Source organism: Trachypithecus francoisi, unplaced genomic scaffold (genome assembly GCF_009764315.1).
Source record: "Trachypithecus francoisi isolate TF-2019V2 unplaced genomic scaffold, Tfra_2.0 Lachesis_group0, whole genome shotgun sequence".
Classification (NCBI taxonomy): Eukaryota; Metazoa; Chordata; class Mammalia; order Primates; family Cercopithecidae; genus Trachypithecus; species Trachypithecus francoisi.
Window position 1 is genome coordinate 116,836,462 of NW_022681453.1, and position 22,914 is coordinate 116,859,375.

A 22,914-nucleotide genomic window follows, 5' to 3' on the forward strand; every position below is an offset into this window, starting at 1 on the left:
TTAAAGTGATTATCTTTTCAGTGAATATGGTATTTTGGGGTTTAGTCATTTATAGGGTACTGACACTACTTTTTTTTCCCCAAAATTTATTCTAATACCATTATTGGACAGATTGTCCTTTTATCACTGATTTGAAATGGTAACTCTGTTGTATACTAAATTTCTCACAATGTGCATAGGTACTTTCTGTTGTTTCATTGATTTTAGGGGAGAGATCTATTTTTGCACATACCACTATTGATTTAATTATTGTAATATTATAGTTAACTTTGATATATGTTATGGAATGGCTTGATTTCATTATATTAATTTTTTTTTGAGATGGAGTCTTGCTCTATCATCCAGGCTGGAGTACAGTGGCGTGGTCTTGGCTCACTGCAACCTCTGCCTCCCAGGTTCAAGCGATTCTCCAGCCTCAGTCTCTTGAGTAGCTGGGATTACAGGCAAGGCGCCACCATGCCTGGCTCATTTTTGTATTTTTAGTGAAGATGGGGTTTCACCATGTTGGCCAGGCTGGTCTGGAACTCCTTACCTCAGGTGATCCATCTGCCTTGGCCTCTGAAAGTGCTGAGATTACAGGCCTGAGCCACTGTGCCCAGCCTGTTCCTATATATTTTATAATCATATGCTTTTGTGAATGGGGTCTTCTCGTAGACCTATTATATATACTGTTTTCTTTTTGTATGTTTAAATTAAACTTTCCACCTTACTAATAATTTACCTGTCTTAGAATTTTTAAGGTAGATAATGTCATCTGCAAGTAGCAGTTTTGCCTCTTCTTTTCTATATCTTATTAATTTATTTATTTTATGTTTTCTGAGACAGAGTCTCACTCTGTCGCCCAGCCTGGAGTATAGTGGTGTGATCTCGGCTCACTGCAACCTCCGCCTCCCAAGTTCAAGTGATTCCTCTGCCTCAGCCTCCTGAGTAGCTGGGATTACGGGCACGCACCACCGTGCCTGGCTAATTTTTGTAATTTTAGTAGAGATGGGATTTCACCATGGTGGCCAGGCTGGTCTCGAACTCCTAACCTCAGGTTGTCCACCCACCTTGTCCTCCCAAAGTGCTAGGATTACAGGTGTGAGCCACTGCACCCAGCCTTTTTTATTTTTAATCATTGGCTAGGATTTTCTAGACGGTATTGAATTATAGCAATAATCTCTTATCTTAGTGAAATATAATAGAAAAATTTCTGTCAATTAAAGAAAAAAGCTTTTAAAGAATTAAAGTTAGTGTTATTCAGAACTGTTACTGAGAACGAGTGCAGTGGCTCACGCCTGTAATCGTGCCACTGCACTTCAACCTGGGTGACAGAGCGAGACTCTGTCTCAAAAAAAAAAAAAACCTCAACCAAAAAAAATGGAACAAAAGAAAAAGAACTGTGATAAGTATTTGGCACTTTCTTTTTTTTTTTTTTTGAGGCACATTCCTACTCTGTCACCCAGACTGAGTACAGTGGTGTAATCAAGGCTCACTGCAGCCTTAACTGCCCAGGCTCAAGCAATCCTCCTATCTCAGCCTCCCACATAGTTGGGACTGTAGGCACGCACCACTGTGTCTGGCTCATTTTAAATTTTTTTGTAGAGACAAGGTCTCCCTATGTTGCCCAGGCAGGTCTTGAACTCCTGTACCCAAGCAATCCTCCCACATTGACCTTTCAAAGTGCTGGGATTACAGCATGAGCCACCTTGCCTGGCTGCACTCATTTATTTTCATTTATTTTTCATTTTTTGAGTCAATGTCTTCCTCCATCACCCAGGCTGAAGTGCAGTGACATAGTCACAGCTCACCGCAGCCTCAACCTCCCAGACTCAAGCTGCACTTATTTTTATTTAGTCTTCATGATAATACTCAGAGGCAGATATGATTATCTCCATTTTTCAGATGATAACATTGAGACTTAGTAACCCACAATACAAAGCTGAGTGTGTTTTTTTTTTTTAGAGACAGAGTCTTGCTCTGTCGCCCAAACTGAAGTCCAGTGGCTCAATCATGGCTCACTGCAGCCTTGAACTCCTGGGCTCAAATGATCTTTGTGAGTAGCTGGGAATACACTATGCCTGGCTAATTAAAAAAACCTTTTTTTAGAGACAGGGTCTTGTTCTGTCACTCAGACTGGCCTTGAACTCCTGAGGCGATCCTCCCACCTCAGCATCCTGAGTAGGTGGGATTACAGGCGCAAGCCATCTTGCTGAGCCAAAACTGGACCTTGAACTTCAAAGAGATTTCTCTTTTCCCCTTATTACATTGACAAAGCTTTATAACATTGCCTTTTTACTTTATTGTCAAATTCATATTTCATAATTGTTATTTTTGAGTTCACTATCTTTTTGATTATTAAAAGGTGGAAATTGCTTTATGACTTTTTTATAATTAATAATTTGGGAGGTGATTCTTTGAGATTATATGAATACTCTAGTCCCCCAAAACATTTTGCCCAATGGTCTTACCATTCATGGATAATCCTGCCTAAACCAATTATTATAATGGTTATTGCAAATAAAATTATTTTTTCTGAAGAGTCTAATTTAGGAGAAAAACTTACACTGAGGTAGCAGAAGGACTGAATTTGATTCTTTTGGGGGTTTATGTTTTAAAAGCAACTAGTCCTAAGGAAAAACTTTATAATAGATTCTATATTTTAGAATATAGGCACATTGAAAGCAGTTTGTCTTCTGAAACTCAATAGCAAAATTAAAAATGCTTAAAAAAATTCAGCTAAAACCATGTCTAAATTCACCATTTTGGGAATCTTTGTGATATAGGAGACTATATTCTGTTGAAGAACAGTGATAAAATAATTTGTGCTAATGTTGAAGTTAAACTAGAAAAAAACGTCATACATGCATAATTTGTTTTATACCTTTAGAATGTAATATCTTTATTTCGCAGCTCAGTTTTAGCTTTGGTACTGTAACAAGGATCTGGTGATTGTGGAATGTTATGAACATAGTGGTTTTGCAATTACTGAGAGAAGTGTTTATAGAAAACTCCCTTGAATGTTTTAGTTCCTAGAACTTAAGGAGTGGTAGTTGATAAAGCGTAACTCCTTCATGGAGTCTCTGATGGGTGTCTGTACTTAAACTTTTTTTTTTTTGAAACAGAGTCTCACTTTCTCGCCCAGGCTGGAGTGCAGTGGCGTGATTACGGCTCACTGCAACCTCTGCCTCCTGGGTTCAAGAGATTATCCTGCCTCAGGCTCCCAGGTAGCTGAGATTATAGGCACCCACCACCAAGCCTGGCTAATATTTGTATTTTTAGTAGAGATGGTGTTTCACCATGTTTGCCAGGCTGGTCTTGAACTCCTGACCTTGAGTGATCCGCCCGCCTCAGCCTCCCAAAGTGCTGGGATTACAGGTGTTAGCCACTGTACCTGGCCTATACTTACACTTTTTTTTTTTTTTTTTTTTGAGATGGAATTTCGCTCTTGTTGCTCAGGCTGGAGTGCAATGGCTCAATTGGTTCACTGCAATCTCCGCCTCCCGGGTTCAAGCGATTCTCCTGCCTCAGCCTTCTGAGTAGCTGGGATTACAGGCATGCACCACCACACCTGGCTAATTTTGTATTTTTAGTAGAGATAGGGTTTCTCCACGTTAGTCAGACTGGTCTTGAACTCCCAACCTCAGGTGATCTACCCGTCTTGGCCTCCCAAAGTGTTGGGGTTACAAGCGTGAGCCACTGTGCCCGGCCTTATACTTACACTTTCAAGTATTACACAGATGTTTTAAAAGTATTTGTATGTTCTGATAAGTGTTTTTTAGCTTTTGAAAAGTAAAATTTATGTAAAAGCCTTGCTGTTTATAAATGTTTACCTATGTGTTAATTTTAAATGTGGACTTTGATAAGGAAGTTATATTTTCGTGATATCCAGTGTAACTAATTTTTTTCCCACTTATTCAAGAAAGATAATTTTACACTTATTCTTTGTTTTTTTTTTTTTTTTTTTTTTTTTTTTTTTTTTTTTTGAGACGGAGTCTCGCTCTGTCGCCCAGGCTGGAGTGCAGTGGCCGGATCTCAGCTCACTGCAAGCTCCGCCTCCTGGGTTACCGCCATTCTCCTGCCTCAGCCTCCCGAGTAGCTGGGGCTACAGGCGCCCGCCACCTCGCCCGGCTAGTTTTTTGTATTTTTTAGTAGAGATGGGGTTTCACCGTGTTAGCCAGGATGGTCTCGATCTCCTGACCTCGTGATCCACCCGTCTCGGCCTCCCAAAGTGCTGGGATTACAGGCTTGAGCCACCGCGCCCGGCTACACTTATTCTTTGACAGAGAAATTCTATAGAAATTTTCTTCTTCTAATTTAATTCCAGAATACATTCTTTCAACCCTATGCCCTCATACTAGTAATCTTGAGGGTTCTTTGAAAGAAAGATTGCTTTAAAGCAAGCAATTCTCTTTTGTCATTAAAATAAACTATTTTCTATTTTTATTTTTAAAAACTATTTAAAACAGTATAATTATTCAAGTGTATATATATGTATTTGATTTTTTTTTGTTTTTATTTATTTTTTTGAGACAGTCTCCTCTGTTGCCCAGGCTGGAGTGCAGTGGTGTGATCTCGACTCACTGTAACCTCTGCCTCCCATGGTCCCAGCCTGAGAAAGGATCCTTCCACCTCAGCCTCTTGATAATGTTTTTTTTGTATTTTTAGTAGAGACAGGGTTTCACCATGTTGCCCAGGCTGGTCTTGAGCTCCTGGGCTAAAGTGATCTGCCCAGCTCAGCCTCCCAAAGTGCATGAGCCATCATGCCCAGCTTGATATTTTAATTTTTACTTTAATGAAATCATTTACTGGAAGCAGTGCATGTTGATGCACACACAAAATGACTGAAGTTCATCAAATTGTCAAGCATTCAGTAATATGTAGAACATCATTATTTTTAATCATTTTCAAACTTAAAACTCCTTTTCTTTTTCAGGGATATCATGATAACACATTTTGAACCTTCCATCTCCTTTGAGGGCCTTTGCAATGAGGTTCGAGACATGTGTTCTTTTGACAACGAACAGCTCTTCACCATGAAGTGGATAGATGAGGAAGGTGAGTGGTAAAGGCAGGGCTGCCTGTGTAAGCATTTTATTTAAGATCTTATTCTATCATTTGTTCTAAAAATATAATAAGAGTCCTAAAAAGTTTAAGAGGAAAGACTATTAGAAATTTGATGTCATTCTTATTTTTTCTTAAAGTATTTAAAAGAATACTGAAGAGTACAATCTTTGTTTTGCCCCTTTTATGCCAAAATGATGTGAAATTAACTTGACCTTTTTTTTTTTTTTTTTTTTTTTTTTTGAGTCGGAGTCTCTCTCTGTTGCCCAGGCTAGAGCGCAGTGGCCTGATCTCAGCTCACTGCAACCTCTGCCTCCCAGGTTCAAGCAGTTCTCCTGCCTTAGCCCTCCGAGTAGCTGGGACTACAAGCGTGCGCCACCATGCCTGGCTAATTTTTGTATTTTTAGTAGAGACGGGCGTTTCACTATGTTGGCCAGGCTGGTCTCAAACTCCTGACCTTGTGATCTGCCCACCTCGGCCTCCCAAAGTGCTGGGCGTAATTACAGGCATGAGCCACCATGCCCAGCCTAACTTGACTTTTTTGAGCACAAGGTAAGCATCTCATCAAATAGTGTGATATTTTACTTTAATTTTGTTTTTTATTTGAATTAAATTTTTGTTTGTTTGTTTATTTATTTATTTATTTTGAGACGGAGTCTCACTCTGTCACGCAGGCTGGAGTGCAGTGGCGCGATCTTGGCTTACTGCCAACTCCGCCTCCCAGATTCACGCCATTCTCCTGCCTCAGCCTCCAAAGTAGCTGGGACTACAGGTGCCTGCCACCATGCCCTGCTAATTTTTTGTATTTTTAGTAGAGACGGGGTTTCACCGTGTTAGCCAGGATGGTCTCGATCTCCTGACCTCATGATCTGCCCACCTCAGCCTCCCAAAGTGCTGGGATTACAGGTGTGAGCCACCATGCCCAACCTTTTTTTTAAATTTTAATTTTTAATTTTTATTTTTATTTTATTTTTTTTTTTGAGACAGAGTCTCGCTCTGTCACACAGGCTGGAGTGCTGTGACCGGATCTCAGCTCACTGCAAGCTCCGCCTCCCGGGTTCATGCCATTCTCCTGCCTCAGCCTCCCGAGTAGCTGGGACTACAGGCGCCGCCACTTCGCCCGGCTAGTTTTTTGTAGTTTTTAGTAGAGACGGGGTTTCACAGTGTTAGCCAGGATGGTCTCGATCTCCTGACCTCGTGATCCACCCGTCTCGGCCTCCCAAAGTGCTGGGATTACAGGCTTGAGCCACCGCGCCCGGCCTTTTTTTTTATTTTTTTTTTTTTTTTTTTTTTTTTTTGAGGCGGAGTCTCGCTCTGTCGCCCAGGCTGGAGTGCAGTGGCCGGATCTCAGCTCACTGCAAGCTCCGCCTCCCGGGTTTACGCCATTCTCCTGCCTCAGCCTCCTGAGTAGCTGGGACTACAGGCGCCCGCCACGTCGCCCGGCTAGTTTTTTTTGTATTTTTAGTAGAGACGGGGTTTCACCGTGTTAGCCAGGATGGTCTCGATCTCCTGACCTCGTGATCCGCCCATCTCGGCCTCCCAAAGTGCTGGGATTACAGGCTTGAGCCACCGCGCCCGGCCTTTTTTAATTTTTAAAGACAGGGTCTTGCTAAGTTGTCCAGGCTGGTCTCCAACTCCTGGCCTCAAGTAATCTTCCCACCGTGACCTCCCAAAGTACTGGGATTACAAGCATGAGCCACTGCATTCAGCTTCACTTAATTTTTTAATTTAATTTTTTTTTTTCTTTTGAGACAGAGTCAGGCTCTGTTGCCCAGGCTGGAGTATAGTGGCAGGATATCAGCTCACTGCAACCTCCGCCTCCCAAGTTCGAGCAATTCTTGTGCCTCAGCTTCCCTAGTAGCTGGGATACAGGGGTGCACTACCACACCCAGATAATTTTCGTATACGTAGAAGAGACGGGGTTTTGCAGTGTTGCCCAGGCTGGTCTTGAACTCCTGGCCTCAAGTGATCTACCCACCTAGGCCTCCCAAAGTGCTGGGATTACAGGTCTGGGCCACCACACCCGCCCCTCAGCTTCACTTTAATTCTGAATATGTGTTGTCTTACATTTTAATTTAAGAGATTACGTGTTTTTAAGCTGAATATTACCTTAAAGAAAATATTATGGAATGAAAGTGATTTTGACAATCACTATTTCAAAGTAGTGGCAGAAACCTGATACCTCAGTGACTTGTACTCAGAAAACATTTATCATATATATAGGCTTACGCCTGTAATCTCAGCATTTTAGAGGCTGAGGTGGGAGGATTGCTTGAGGCCAGGAGTTCGAGAACAACCTGGGCAACATTGTGAGACCCTGTCTCTACACAAAGTTTTTAAAACTTAGCTGGATACGGTAGCGGGCACCTGTGGTCCCAGCTATGTGGGAGGCTAAGGTGGTAAGATTGCTCAAGCCTAGAAGGTCAAGGCTGAAGATGGGCCCTGATTGTGCCACTGCACTCCAGCAACAAAGCAAGCAACTCAAGACCCTGTCTCAAAAAAGAAAAAAGGAAAAGCAAAAAAGAAGCAAGTATCTGTGTGCTGAGGACAGACAGTTCCTATCTTCAAACCCATAGTCTGATTGGGAGATGGACACATGTGTAACAAATGTGATAAATTCTGGAACATAAATGCATCGGGGCCTTGAGGAATACAAAAGAAGACACATCTGTAATACATCTGCATGTTTGACCTAAACCTATAACAGAGTAAAAGTTTTTGAGGTAGAGGAGGTGAGGAGAAAACCATATAGGCTGAAGAAGAATACATAGAAAGGCACAGGAATGTGAAGAACATGGTAAGTGAAAATCTGTAATTCGCTGTATCTGAAGTATGAAGTGATGAGGTATGAGTTTGGGCTAGACCCTCGCTACTCAAAGTGTGATATACTGGACTTGTTAGAAATGGGGACTTTTAGGTCCCGCTGCAGACTACTGAATTGGCCTACAGTTTAACAAGATCCACGGGTGAGTTGTATGAATACAGAAATGTGTTTGAGAAGCGTGAGACTAGATCCCCAAGAGCTTTGCAGATCACATTAAATTTTATTTTACATGACTGTTGTTGAAGTCTAGTTAAAAGGTACCCTAAAGGGTACATGACTGTTGTTGAAGTCTAGTTAAATGGTACCCTAAAGGGTGGGTTGGGGGTGAGGGATAAAGGCCTACATATTGGGTACAGTGTACACTGCTTAGGTGATAGGTGCCCCAAAATCTCAGAAGTCACCACTAAAAGAACTTGCTCATGTAACCAAACACCACCTGCTCCTTGAAAACCTATGGAAATATATATAAAAAAAAGAAGATACCCTAAATAGACTACTTTTGTACAATAGTTTTCTGTTAATTGTTATACAAATAGAATTTCATTTTAAGGAATGTCATTATAATATTTAGCTCAATATTTGGGATAATTTCTATCTTCCCTGATATAAAGAGCTCTGGAAAGTCATTATTGAGGCTGCAAGATGTAGGTAAGCGCGAACACATTCTCATTTTTTAAAACAGTGTTCCTGAAGTAATTCATGTTCACTGTTCAGGAAAAAAGTAGTGCAAAAGATTATGAAATGTAAAAAGAAGCCCCCTGTTTTTCCTATTTTCTCTCTCCTCCCTCACCAATTCCAATTGTAAGAGAAGAATAGCTTAGTATATATCCTTTTATATATTTTCTATGCATTTGCAAACGTATGTTTCTATAAATTCTTTTTTTTTTTTTTTTTTTTTTTTTTTGAGACGGAGTCTCGCCCTGTCACCCAGGCTGGAGTGCAGTGGCCGGATCTCAGCTCACTGCAAGCTCCGCCTCCCGGGTTCACGCCATTCTCCTGCCTCAGCCTCCAGAGTAGCTGGGACTACAGGCGCCCGCCACCTCGCCCGGCTAGTTTTTTGTATTTTTTTTAGTAGAGACAGGGTTTCACCGTGTTAGCCAGGATGGTCTTGATCCCCTGACCTCGTGATCCGCCCGTCTCGGCCTCCCAAAGTGCTGGGATTACAGGCTTGAGCCACCACGCCCGGCCTATAAATTCTTTATTAACAGTTTTATTAACATGACAAATGACATACAGCTGATATTTTGCAGTCTTGGTGGGCATGGGGAGCTTGGGGCTCAGTGCCACCCACCTTGGCCCTCCATGGCCTTTAAAAAAAAATTATCGGTGGCTCAAGCCTGTAATCCCAGCACTTTGGGAGGCCAAGATGGTCGGATCATGAGGTCAGGAGATCGAGACCATCCTGGCTAACAGGGTGAAACCCCGTCTCTACTAAAAAATACAAAAAACTAGCCGGGCATGGTGGTGGGCGCCTGTAGTCCCAGCTACTCGGGAGGCTGAGGCAGGAGAATGGCGTAAACCTGGGAGGAGGAGCTTGCAGTGAGCCGAGATCGCGCCACTGCACTCCAGCCTGGGTGACAGAGCAAGACTCCGTCTCAAAAAAAAAAAAAAAAAAAAAAATTATATGGGGCCGGGCATGGTGGCTCATGCCTACAGTTCCAGCATTTTGGGAGCCCGAGGCGGGTGGATCACCTGAGGTCAGGAGTTCGAGGCCAGCCTGACCAACATAGTGAAACCCCATCTGTACTGAAAAAACAAAAATTAGCTGAGCGTGGTGGCCGGTGCCTGTAATCCCAGCTACTAGGGAGGGTGAGGCAGGAGAACCGCTTCAACCTAGGAGATGGCGGTTACAGTGACCTGAGACTGCGCCATTGTACTCCTGCCTGGGTGACAGAGTGAGACTCCATTTAAAAATATATATATATATGTGTGTGTATATATATATGTGTATATATGTGTGTGTGTATATATATGTGTGTATATATGTGTGTGTGTGTATATATATATATATATATACACACACACACACATACATAGTGTGCACTGGACATTTTTTCATTTCAGTGTATTTCAATTTGCATCACTTTTTTTTTAGTACTGCATAGTATTACATATTATAGATGTTTCTTTTTTTGTGTGTGTGTGTGTGTGTTTTGAGACAGAGTCTTGCTCTGCCGCCCAGGCTGGAGTGCAGTGGCCGGCTCTCAGCTCACTGCAAGCTCCGCCTCCCGGGTTCACGCCATTCTCCTGCTTCAGCCTCCTGAGTAGCTGGGACTACAGGCGCCCGCCACCTCGCCCGGCTAGTTTTTTGTATTTTTTAGTAGAGACGGGGTTTCACCGTGTTGGCCAGGATGGTCTCAATCTCCTGACCTTGTGATCCGCCTGTCTCGGCCTCCCAAAGTGCTGGGATTACAGGCTTGAGCCACCGCGCCCGGCCAGTTATTGGAGACTTAAGCATTGGCAGTTACTGTTTGTTCTGTTTTTTTTTTCTTAAAGTAGCATATTTTAATTAACAGATGTACATAGTAAATTCACTTTCTGATGAAACAGTCCTATTATAATGCATTTCATACTTCTTTCTCCCTGAGTAGCTGTTAAGTTTCCTAATTTTCTGGGGAAAGCTGTGAAGCTGTAGGCTTTCTCTTGTTCCAGTTAAAGGTTAAATTTTTCATTAAAGTCTATTGATTCCCATGCGATCCTTCTTACCTTGCTTAATTCTGATACCAATCTTTTCTTAATTTTAGACATACAGAGCCAACAGTAATTATTTTTAAGTTACTTTCAATTATTTTTCAGTTGTAATTTTGTCACCTTTGTTTTTAATCATGTAGGCATTGGGGCATGTCGGTCTGATCTGGAGAAAAAAAATTCTCTAGGATCAAAGACAGGCCAATCATTTGATTTCTCTGGCATATGAGAAGTGCTCTTCCTCAAGCCAAACGTTTAATTGTTGGGATTTTATGTTGGAGCAAGTAAAGATCTTAAGCTTTCTTCATCTGTTTAAAGAGATTTAAGACAACTGCCCTTTTTCCTTACACTCAAAACCAGTCTTAGTGATTTGTTTTACTGTGGAAAAACTGGTTTGCTTAATCTAACTAAACATTTTAGAATGAGTAGTAATTTTGTAACCATCATGCCACTCTCCTCTTTCTCATAAATTCTTGTGTAACAAAAGTGTGGGACAGGGAATGACAAATGTGACTTTATTTTTTTTAACAAAGGTGAGTTTTCAGTTTTTAAAAAAATTTTTAATTGACAGATAATAATTGTATATGTTCATGGGATACAGTGTGATGTTTCAATACATGTATATGTTGTGGAATGAAAAAATCAGGGTAATTAACACATCTGTTACCTCAAATGCTTATTTCTTTGTGGTGAGGACATTTAAAATCCACTCTTTTTGTTATTTTGAAATACACAATACATTATTATGAATTGTAGTCACCATGCTATGCAATAGATCACCAGAACTTACTACTCCTGTCTAACCACAACCTTGTACCCTTTAACTGGCGCCTCTCCTTTCTCTATCTAACCCACTCCCTCCAGCCTCTGGTACTCTATACGTGTATGAGTTCAACTTTTTTAGATTCCACATATCATGTGGTATTTGCCTTTGTATGCCTGGCTTATGCTTATTTCACTTAGCATAATGTCCTCTAGGTTCATCTGTGTTGTTGAATATGACAGAATTTTCTGCTTGAGGCTGAGTAGTATTCCATTGTGTATATATGCCGTATGTATTGTATCTGTTTATCCATTGATGGGCATATCTTAGCTATTGTGAATGATGCAGATGCTATAGTGTAGTTCACCTTTGTTTTGAGAGAGAGAGAGAGAGAGAGAGAGAGAAAGAGAGAAAGTCTCACTCCGTTGCCCAGGCTGGAGTATACTGACGCGATTATAGCTCACTGCAGCCTCAAACCCATGGGCTTATGGGATCCTCCCATCTCAGCCTCTTAGCTACAGGTGTGTACCACCACACCTAGCTACTTTTTTTTTTTTTTTTTTTTTTGAGGCGGAGTCTCGCTCTGTCGCCCAGACTGGAGTGCAGTGGCGCAATCTCGGCTCACTGCAAACTCCGCCTCCCGGGTTCACGCCATTCTCCTGCCTCAGCCTCCCGAGTAGCTGGGACTACAGGCGCCCGCCACCTCGCCCGGCTAGTTTTTTGTGTTTTTAGTAGAGACGGGGTTTCACCATGCTAGCCAGGATGGTCTTGATCTCCTGACCTCGTGATCCGCCCGTCTGGGCCTCCCAAAGTGCTGGGATTACAGGCTTGAGCCACCGCGCCCGGCCCACACCTAGCTACTTTTAAAAAATTACTTTGGCTGGGTGCAGTGGCTCACACCTGTAATCCCAGCACTTTGGGAGGCCGAGGTAGGAGGATCACCTGAGGTCGGGCCAACATGGAGAAACCCCATCTCTACTAAAAGTACAAAATTAGCCGGGCGTGGTGGTGCATGCCTGTAATCCCAGCTACTTCGGAGGCTAAGGTAGGAGAATTGCCTGAACCCGGGAGGTAGAGGCTGCAGTAAGCTGAGATCACACCATTGTACCTAGCCTGGGCAACAAGAGCAAAACTCCATCTCAAAAAAATTTTTTTTTTGTAAAGACAGGGTCTTGTTACATTGTTGCCCAGGCTGGTCTTGAACTCCTGACCTTAGCCAATGCTACTTCGCCTATTTAGATAGCAGTATTATGACTCCAAACCTGAAAATTGAAAAATTAATTTTAACAGCCAGGCGTAGGGTTCATGCCTGTAATTCCAGCACTTTGGGAGGCCAAGGCTGGAGGATCACTTGAAGCCAGGAGTTCAGACCAGCCTGGGCAACCGCGAGACCTGTCCCTACAAAAAAAAATAAAGACGATTAGCTAAGTGTGGTGACATGAGCCTTTAATCCCAGCTACTTTGGGTGGCTTAGCCCAGGAGGTTGAGGCTGCAGTGAGCCAAGAGTGCACCACTGAACTCTAGCCTGGGCCACAGAGTGAGACCCCATCTCAAAAGAAAAAGAAAAGACAAGAAAAAATTAACAGCAATTAGAAAAGGAAAGCTAAGTACCTCCAAGCATATCTAGTTTTGTAACTGATATAGTTTTCCTTTTGTTTGAAGAACTTCCTTTAACATTTCTTTTGTTTTTGTTTTGTTTTGTTTTGAGATGGATCCTTGCTCTGTCGCCCAGGCTGGGGTGCAGTGGTGTAATCTCGGCTCACTGCAACCTCGACCTCCGGGGTTCAAGCGATTCTCCTGCCTCAACATCCTGAGTAGCTGGGATTACAGACACCTGCCACCATGCCCGGCTGATTTTTGTATTTTCAGTAGAGATGGGGTTTTGCCACATTGGGCAGGCTGGTGTTGAACTCCTGACCTCAGGTGATCTGCCTGCCTCAGCCTCCCAAAGTGCTGGGATTACAGGAGTGAGCCACTGCACCTGGCCTCTTTAACATTCCTTATAGATAAGTTCTACTGGTTATAAATTATTCATGTTTTTAATTTCACTTAAAAATAAATTTATTGAGGTATAATTGACATATAATAAGTTATACATATTAAAACTTTACAGTTGGATGAGTTTTGATGCCTAGGAACCCATCAGCACAGGCAAGATAGAGAACGTATCTGTTATCCCCAAATATTTCCTTGTGCTTAGCAGCACCTCACTCCTGCTTTTTGTCCTCAGGCTACTACTAATCTGCTTTCTGTTACTACAGAGTAGTTTGCATTTTTTAGAGTTTTATATGGGTAGAATTATACAGCATGTACTTTTTGGTGGGATGTGTGACTTTTTTACTTAGCATAATTGTTGATACTTGTATTAGATGTGTGTATCAGTAGTTCATTCCTTCTTATTGCTGAGTAGTATTCTGTCCTGTGGATGTATTACAATTCATTAATCTGTTGAAGATCATTGGGATTGTTTCTGGTTTTGGCTGTTTTAAAAAAGGTGCTGTGAACAGTCATGTATAAGTCCTTGTATGGAAATATATTTCCATTTTTCTTGAGTCAATACCCAGAAGTAGAATAGCTGGATCATGTGGTAGGTATATATGCTGCTTTTATAAAATGGGAAAAGATTTGGAAAAGGAGATGAGATGGGGCAGTTCATCCCGGACACATCCTTAAGGAATTCACATGGAAGTTGAGGATCAGGTAATTGATTCCTTTTAAAAATTGTCTATGCCTGTTCGTCCCTGAAAAGTTTGCCTGCACTCTAGGGGTGCCGTTTTCCAATTAGAAGATAGCTGACTAGAGATGTCCCCAACTACTTCTCTTAGTTCTGGCCTCTGCCCCTGCTCTGTTCTTCAGACAGACCTTATGCCCAGGAAATTCTGGCTGCCATCTTTTATACACCAGGCTGTCTGGAGGCCTGGGAGGAAAAGGAATTAGACTGGGGTTTACCTGGGAGAAACCCTTGGCAGGAGTGGGGATGGATTCAGAGGTGAGGTGTGATACTATAATGTAATGAAAAAATATATCTGCTATTCATCACTGGTTCCTGACAGTGCCTAAAACCCTTGTTCAAGTAAAAGGTTAGATTTTTCATTAAGGTCTGTTGATTCCCATGAGATCCTGAGTAATAGAAATGAGAAGAGCATCTTTTGTTATTTATGATAAGCCCCTGCCAACCAAACCTTATTTTATGCTAATGAGGTGGCTCTTGGAGGATGGCTTCTGGTTGCCAGAGGAATCAACCATGTGGTTAGAGAGTTGGGACCTTCAGCCTACTTCCCCCTTATTTCTGGGGAAGGCAGAGGGGCCTGGAGATGGAGTTAATCACCAGCGGCCAATGGTTTAATCAGTCTTGCTTAGGTAATGGGACCCCCTTAAGAACCCAAAATGTAGGAGTTCAGAGAGCTTCCTGCTCGGTGAACAAATCAAGATCCTGGGAGGGTGGTACCTCCAGACCAACTTGGAAGCTCTGCGTCCCCCTGTACCTTACCCCATGTACCTCTTCATCTGGTTCTTCATTTGTATCCTTTATAATATCCTTTATAATAAAGTGTTTTTGGAGTAAATTGTTTAACATGAGGAGGGGGTTGTGGGTGTAGGGGCCAGGGAAAAGCTTCCCCATTGCTCTCCAAAGGTTTGCTGAAAAATCAACTTGCCAGCAGGGCGCAGTGTCTCACGCCTGTAAGGGAGGCCGAGGTGGGCGGATCACGAGGTCAGGAGATCGAGACCGTCCTGGCTAACATGGTAAAACCCTGTCTCTACTAAAAATACAAAAACATTAGCTGGGCGTGGTGGTGGGCACCTGTAGTCCCAGCTGCTGGGGAGGCTGAGGCAGGAGAATGGCATGAACCCAGGAGGCAGAGCTTGCAGTGAGCCGAGATCGCGCTACTGCACTCCAGCCTGGGCGACAGAGCGAGACTCTATCTCAAAAAAAAAAAAAAGAAAAAAATCAACTCACAAGAGGCAGATTAATTGGAGAAAAGTCATACAGATTACAGATTTTATTACACGAGGGAATCACAGCGATTACTCACCCCCCAGTGGAGTTCGGAAGCATATGTAATATCCTGTCAAAACAGGTTATATGGCTGGTCCAGGTGCAGTGGTGTTTACAGCTAATTGATCACAGCCAGTTACAGATTTCTTTGTTCCTTCTCCATTCCCATTGCTTCACTTGACTAGCCTAAAAAATAAATTAATTAAATAAAACGGGTTATAGGAGAAGGGAAAAGAGGAATTTTGTTGTGGGGATTACTAGGAAGAATGAATGGATCAGGGAAGGGAGATTAACTTGTACATTATCTTGTGAAAGGATCTGTAATCTGTGTGATTACATTCTTGGTCTTACTGGGAGGGGAAGACAGAACAGTTGTCCTCCTTGGTGGGTCTGGATTTTGGGCTATAAAGGAACTTCAGAGAAGTCATTCTGGCTTTGGGAGAGGTCAGTTGTAGGGGTGCGTGGTTGGGGGAGAAAGTCTGGGAAGTATTGGTTACCGAGTCCCAACATGGGAATGCCCAGTTTGTAGCCAAGTCAGACTAATTTGGCTGATTTGTGGCTGATTTGAGGATCCACTACTTGCAGTTAGCATCTGAAGTGGGGGGCGGTCTGTGGGACTGAGCCCTAAACCTGTGGGGTCTATGCTAACTCCAGGTAGTATCAGAATTTAATTAAGTTGTAGGACGCTCGATTGGTCTCCACAGAGAATCAAAGATTTGCTTGTGGAAAACTCACACATCTGGTGTCAGAAGCATTGTAAGTGGAGAAACAGTTTTTTATTTATGAGGCAAGAGAGGCTGTGGGAGTCTTGAGGCAGTATTGTGGCCCTTGGACGCTTCATCTGCTCCAGTATCTGGGAAGGTCTGTCCTCATTGGCATCCCATCTCCAGTTGCCCTGTCCTCTTCCTCTCCCTCATAGACCACTGGTCACATGGAATACACTTATGATCCCCACACTGTTTTCTCCTCACTCTCACTTCTCCATCCGTAGGCAATCACTGATCTGCTTTCTGTCACTATTGCATACATATAAATGACAAAATGTAGTGGGTTTTTTTGGTTTTGTTTTTGAGAGACAGGATCTCACTATGTTGCTCCGGTTGGCCTCCAACTCCTGGGCTCAAGCAGTTCTCCTAGCTGAAACTACAGATGTACACCATGACTTCTGGCTCAAGCATAGTGTTTTTGTGCTTTTTAATAAATGACATTATGTATCCCACATTATGAAATGTCTCTTTTTTCTCTGGATGTTATGTCTTTTTTTTTTTTTTCTTTCTGACACAAATCCTTTCTTTGTCACCCAGGCTGGAATGCAGTGGTGTGATCATGGTTCACTGCGGCCTACCTCCCAGGCTCAAGCAATCTGCCTGCCATAGCCTCCTGAGTAGCTGGGACTACAGGAGTGCTCCACCATGCCCAGCTGATTTTTTTTTTTTCTTTTTGAGGTAGAGTCTCGCCCTTGTCGCCCAGGCTGGAGTGCAGTGGCATGATCTCAGCTCACTGCAACTTCCGCCTCCAGTGTTCAAGTGATTCTCTTGCCTCAGCCTCCCGAGTAGCTGGGATTACAGGCGCCTGCCACCATGCCCAGCTAATTTTTGTACTTTTAGTAGAAATGGGGTTTTGCTATGTTGGCCAGGCTGGTCTCGAACACCTGACCTCAAGTGATCCACCCGCCTTGGCCTCCCAAAGTGCTGGGATTACAGGGGTAAGCCACCGGGCCCAGCCTAAATTTTTTATTTTATTTTTTTGTAGAGATAGAGTCTTGCGGCCGGGCGCGGTGGCTCAAGCCTGTAATCCCAGCACTTTGGGAGGCCGAGACGGGCGGATCACAAGGTCGGGAGATCGAGACCATCCTGGCTAACATGGTGAAACCCCGTCTCTACTAAAAACTATAAAAAACTAGCCGGGCGAGGTGGCGGGCGCCTGTAGTCCCAGCTACTCGGGAGGCTGAGGCAGGAGAATGGTGTGAACCCGGGAGGTGGAGCTTGCAGTGAGCTGAGATCCGGCCACAGCACTCCAGCCTGGGTGACAGAGCGAGAGACTCCGTCTCAAAAAAAAAAAAAAAAAAAAAAAATAGAGTCTTGCTGTGTTGCCCAAGCTGGTCTCAGAACTCCTAAGCTCAAGTGATCCTCCCGCCTTGCTCTCCCAAAGTGTTCGTTAGGATTACAGGCGTGAGCCACCATGCCCAGCAGGTGTCTTGAGATCTGTTAATGTAGTTAGGGAACTAGTGTACCCTTTAAATTTTTTTTATTGTAATTAAATATAAATAAGAAAATTTACCAGTTCAACCACTCTTAAGTGTACAGTTCAGTGGCATAAGCACATTCAGTGTTGTACAACTATTACCACTATCCATCCATTTCCAGAACTTTTCATCATCCCAATCAGAAACTGTACCCATTAAACAATAACTCCCTAATAACTCCCTATCCCTCCTTTTGCAGTCCCTAGTAACCTGTGTTAAACTTTCTATGAATTTACCTATGCTTGGTCACCTTTGTTTTTATGTTTTTGAAAGATGATTGTGATTGGTAAATAATTCCAGGTTGGAAGTTTTTTTATCTCTCAGTACCCTGTCTTACAGCTTGCATTGTTTCTGATGCAAAATCTACTGTCAACTTCCTTTTTGTATGTGAAGCATCTCTTCTCTGGCTGCTTTTAAGACTTTTTTTTTGGAGACAGAGTCTCACTTTGCCACCCAGCCTGGAGTGCAGTGGTACAGTCGTGGCTCACTGCAGCCTTGACCTCCCAGGCTAATTTTTTCGTTTTTTTTTTTTTTTTTTTTGTAGAGATGGGATCTTGCTATGTTGCCCAGGCTGGTCTTGAATTCTTGGACTCAAGCAGTCCTTCTACCTTGGCCTCCCAAAGTGCTGGGATTACAGGCATGAGCCACTGCACCCGGCCTTAAACCACTGTTTAATCCAGTGTTTTAAAATTGTTTTAGATGGAGGATTATGTCTATTCATTTACTTCATCTCTCCCAATGTAAGCGCTGAGGCTGGATGCAGTGGCTCACGCCTATATTCCCAGCACTTTGGGAGGCCGAGGAGGGTGGATCACCTGAGGTCGGGAGTTTGAGACCAGCCTGACCAACATGGAGAAACCCCATCTCTACTAAAAATGTAAAATTAGCTAGGTGTGGTGACACACGCCTATAATCCCAGCTACTTGGGAGGCTGAGGCAGGAGAATCGATTGAACCTGGGAGGCGGAGGTTGCAGTGAGCCGAGATCGTGCCATTGCACTCCAGCCTGGGCAACAAGAGTGAAACTCTGTCTCAAAAAAAAAAAAAAAAAAGTTGAGGATGAGCAGCTTCATGGGATGGCATATATTTCTGTAAACACTGACTTACACCTCCCAGAAAAAGGAAGCAACAAGCCAAAAATTCACTACTATTGTTACTGGGCCTAATAGTGAAAGGATGACCACCTAAAAATTATGGCATTCTTGGAAAATTTTTGCAAATCTATATTTTAAGCAGTGTAACCCTTTAAGTAAGGGAATACAGTGACTTGCAAATGGTTTAGTGTTCTGACTGCATATCCAGAGGCAGGGTGGCAGCATGATGGTCCTGATGGGAACAGAGAGTGAGAGTCTGTGAGTCTGTGGCCAACTCAGATGTCTGGAAGAAGAGTGTGTGACACTGTCTCAGAGGTTGCCAACTTTGGTATTAGGCTGTGTTCTTTGAAATGTGGGGCACTGAATTTAGGCATATACTGAAATAACTAAATAAAACGAGAGTTACATGTATGTTTCATGTTCTATATCCTGTCAGGTTATCTCATATAAATAATTGGATTGTGAATATTTACCTAACTTTTTGAGGTCTAATGCCCTAATTTGCTTTTGTTTTTATAGGTAAAAAACAACAGCGCAACAAAAACGAAAACAGTAGATGTGTTGGGGAAAAAAAGAAAAAAAACCTGCTGATTTAATATACAGATTTCATTACCTTGAAATTCACTGCACTGAACAGTTCTCATTCTGGGTGTATTCCTGCTCTAGGATGTGAATTTGGACTTTTGTAATAGAGTGGGCTTTGAGAAATAGCTTTTCTGCTCATTTTAGTTTCATGATGACTGCTTGGAATGTTTTGCTTCACACTTATGCATTCAGTTTTATCAGGCATTAAGCAGATGGCCAAAACAGGTAATACTTGAACTAAAGACATTCAGTCCAAGAAAAACAAAATGGATTTTAACATACGTAGAGTCAGTAACTAACTCTTATTTTCGTACTTCCTTATGGTTATTCAGAAGTGGTAGTCTCTAGGTACATTTTGGAAACAAGTACTTGATCTAGCTTAGATTTCAACTAACAAACAGCAAGCAGATACTGGCCTGATAAAAAGATGATGTCCAGCAAAAGTGAGATGGTTAGAATTGGCTTTTTTCATTCATAGACTACTACAGTAAAATCATCCTAACTGCAGAAGTCACTTGAAATGTGGAAATCACAGTTTGCAATGTATTGGATTTGGTTCAATCCTTTTTTGCTTTCTGGGGCATCAGAATTAGCCAGTGAGTCTAGGGAAATCTGGACTTAATGTTTTAATGTTTAGATTTTGAAAAGCCAAGATGCTTATAAAACACTCATTGGTAGCCGGGCGCAGTGGCTCAAGCCTGTAATCCCAGCACTTTGGGAGGAGGCCGAGACGGGCGGATCACGAGTTCAGGAGATCGAGACCATCCTGGCTAACACGGTGAAACCCCGTTTCTACTAAAAAAACTACAAAAATCTAGCTGGGCGAGGTGGCGGGCGCCTGTAGTCTCAGCTACTCTGGAGGCTGAGGCAGGAGAATGGCGGGAACCCGGGAGGCGGAGCTTGCAGTGAGCTGAGATCCGGCCACTGCACTCCAGCCCCGGCGATAGAGCGAGACTCCGTCTCAAAAAAAAAAAAAAAACAAAACACTCATTGGTATCATTTATGACAGAGAGAGAGGGAGAGAACGCGCATGTGTGTGTTTGTGTGTGTGTGTATCTTATTTAAAAAACAGTCTGGACTCAGTTTTCTCACCTGGAATATTAGAAATGAAGTGTTGGCTTGGCGTGGTGGCTCATGCCTGTAATCCCCGCACTTTTGGAGACCAAGGCGAGAGGATTGCTTGAGCCTAGGAGTTTTAAGACCAGCCTGGTCAACATAGGGAGACCCTGTTTCTACAAAAAATGAAAGGGAAAAAAAAGCCAGGCATGGTGTCATGAGCCTGTGGGGTTCAGCTCCCACCTTGGAAGGCTGAGATAGGATGATTGCTTGAGCCTGGGAGGTCAAGGCTACAGTGAACCAAGATCATGCCACTGCATTCCAACCTAGGCAACAGAGTGAGACTCTATCTCAGGAAAAAAAAAAGAAATAATGATACTGACTTTCATATTTGTGGCAAAATGAGAGAAATTTACATAACTGGAAAAGGGAGTCCTTTTTTAAATGACTTACTTTATTTCTTTGAGAAAAAATAGAACAGACTTGTAAACTTTGCTCCTGCTATTTTGCAGGCAAACTTACTTTTGTAAAAATGCTAGACTCTGGCTGGATGTGGTGGCTCACGCCCGTAATCCCAGCACTTTAGGAGGCTGAGGCAGGTGGATCACCTGAGTCAGGAGTTTGAGACCAGCCTTGCCTCTGTCTCTACTAAAAAAAAAAAAAAAAAAAAAAAAAAAAAAAAAATTAGCTGGACGTGGTGGCGCACACCTGTAATCCCAGCTACTAGGGAGGCTGAGGCAGGAGAATCACTTGAACCTGGGAGCTGGACGTTGCAGTGAGCTGAGGTGGTGCTACCACACTCCAGCCTGGGTGACAGAGTGAGACCAAAAAAAAAAAAAAAAAAAAAAGCTAGACTCCACACTCTTTAAAAAAAAAAAACTTTACTAAGATATAATTCACCAATGTAAAGTGTACAATTCATTGGTTTTTAGTATAATCACAGAACTGTGCAGCTGTTATCACCATCAATTATAGAACATTTTCATTACCAACCCCCACTCCAAACAAAAAATCCTGTATCTATTAGCAGTCACTACTTGTTTCCCCCCTACCCCTTTCTCTGCAGGCCCCAGACCTAGGCAACCACTAATCCACGATCTGTTTCTATAGATAGACTGATTCTAGATGTTTCCTATACAGTGTCATTACTAATTCCTTTTATGGGTGGATAATATTCCACTGTATGGATATACACATTTTATTGATCTACTTATTGGCTATTGTGGGTAATGTTGCTATGAACATTTGGTTACAACTTTTTGTGTGAGTATGTTTTCATTTCATATGGTAACTGTTTAACCTTGCGAGGAACTGCCAGTTTTCCAGAGTGGGTACACCATTTTTCCAATTTCTCTGCATACACTTATACTTATTATTTATCAGTGTACTGAGTTTTGATCAAAAATAGTGTATCTGTGTAATGTGGTTAAATCATGTTGACCTCACTTTTTCATCTAGGCTCTTAAAATATCAATACTAAGACATTTATAAAATGAGCATATGAAAACCAGTAACTTTCCTCCCTACAGATTGAAAATATTCAATCAGAAAGTATATTCAAAGAAAATATTTAATCCACAGTAACAACATAAAAACTGGTTTTTGAAAAAATCTAGTAATAAACCTTAGAGAAATTTGAAGAAACTACATAAAGAAACAAAAAACTAAATTGAGTGTCATAAAACGAAACTTGAATGAATGGTTTGGGAAAAAGCAACATTATACAAAGTGAATTCCCTACATATCAATCTGTAAAGAAAACATTTCTCCCAAATTTCCAACAAGATTTTAAGTCTGACAAAAATTTCATCAGGAAAAATAAATGCTCAAAAATAAAAGGAAAATTTTGAAAAAGGAAATTTGGAAAGAGAAGACTTTTCCTAATTTTGTATACAAGAATAGTAACAACTGAGAGGAAATATTTGCAACATTTACAACAAAGGATTGCTATCTCTATTGTACAATAAATGTCAAGAAGAAATAGATGAAAAATCTACATAGTGAGGTATAAATAGCCAATTCATAAATAACAGGTTCAAAAATCACTAATAATTAAAGAAGTTTTAAAATATTAAAGTGGGACATCACTTTTCACCTATTGGATTGGAAAATACAGAATATAGTAATTATCTGTAAGAAATTAGGTGTGATGGCTCACACCTGTGATCCCAGCACTTTCAGAGGCCAAAGCCGGTGGATCAGTTGAGGTCAGGGGTTCAAGACCAGCCTGGCCAGCATGGTGAAACCCTGTCTCTACTAAAAATACAAAAATGAACTGGGCATGATGGCGGGCCGCCTGTAGTTCCAGCTACTCAGGAGGTACACTGTTGGTCGAATGAATGTATGTGTCATAACTCTTTTGGGGGATAGTTGGAAATACGTGGCCAAATTTTAAATGGGCAGACTTTCTGTTAATTTTTTACTTTAAGTTTAATGGATACATAGTAGGTATATATGTTTATGGGGTACATGAGCTATTTCGATGCAGGCATACAGTGCATAATCATGTCGGGTAAATGGGATATATATCACCTCAAGCGTTTATCATTTCTTTGTGTTACAAACATCCCAATTACACTCTTAGTTATTTTTAAATATACAATAAATTTTGTTGACTGTA

The 22,914-nt window shown here is 42.1% G+C and overlaps 1 protein-coding gene across 1 annotated transcript in view; it reads left to right on the top strand.

Annotated features, from left to right (window-relative positions):
• The window catches only part of PRKCI (protein kinase C iota), an 86,997-nt gene that overhangs the window by 8,953 nt on the left and 55,130 nt on the right, over window positions 1-22,914 (top strand). The window contains exon 2 of the mRNA XM_033211691.1: window positions 4,916-5,037. Within this exon, the coding sequence (XP_033067582.1) occupies window positions 4,916-5,037 (122 nt within the window). The remainder of the gene's footprint in view (window positions 1-4,915; window positions 5,038-22,914) is intronic.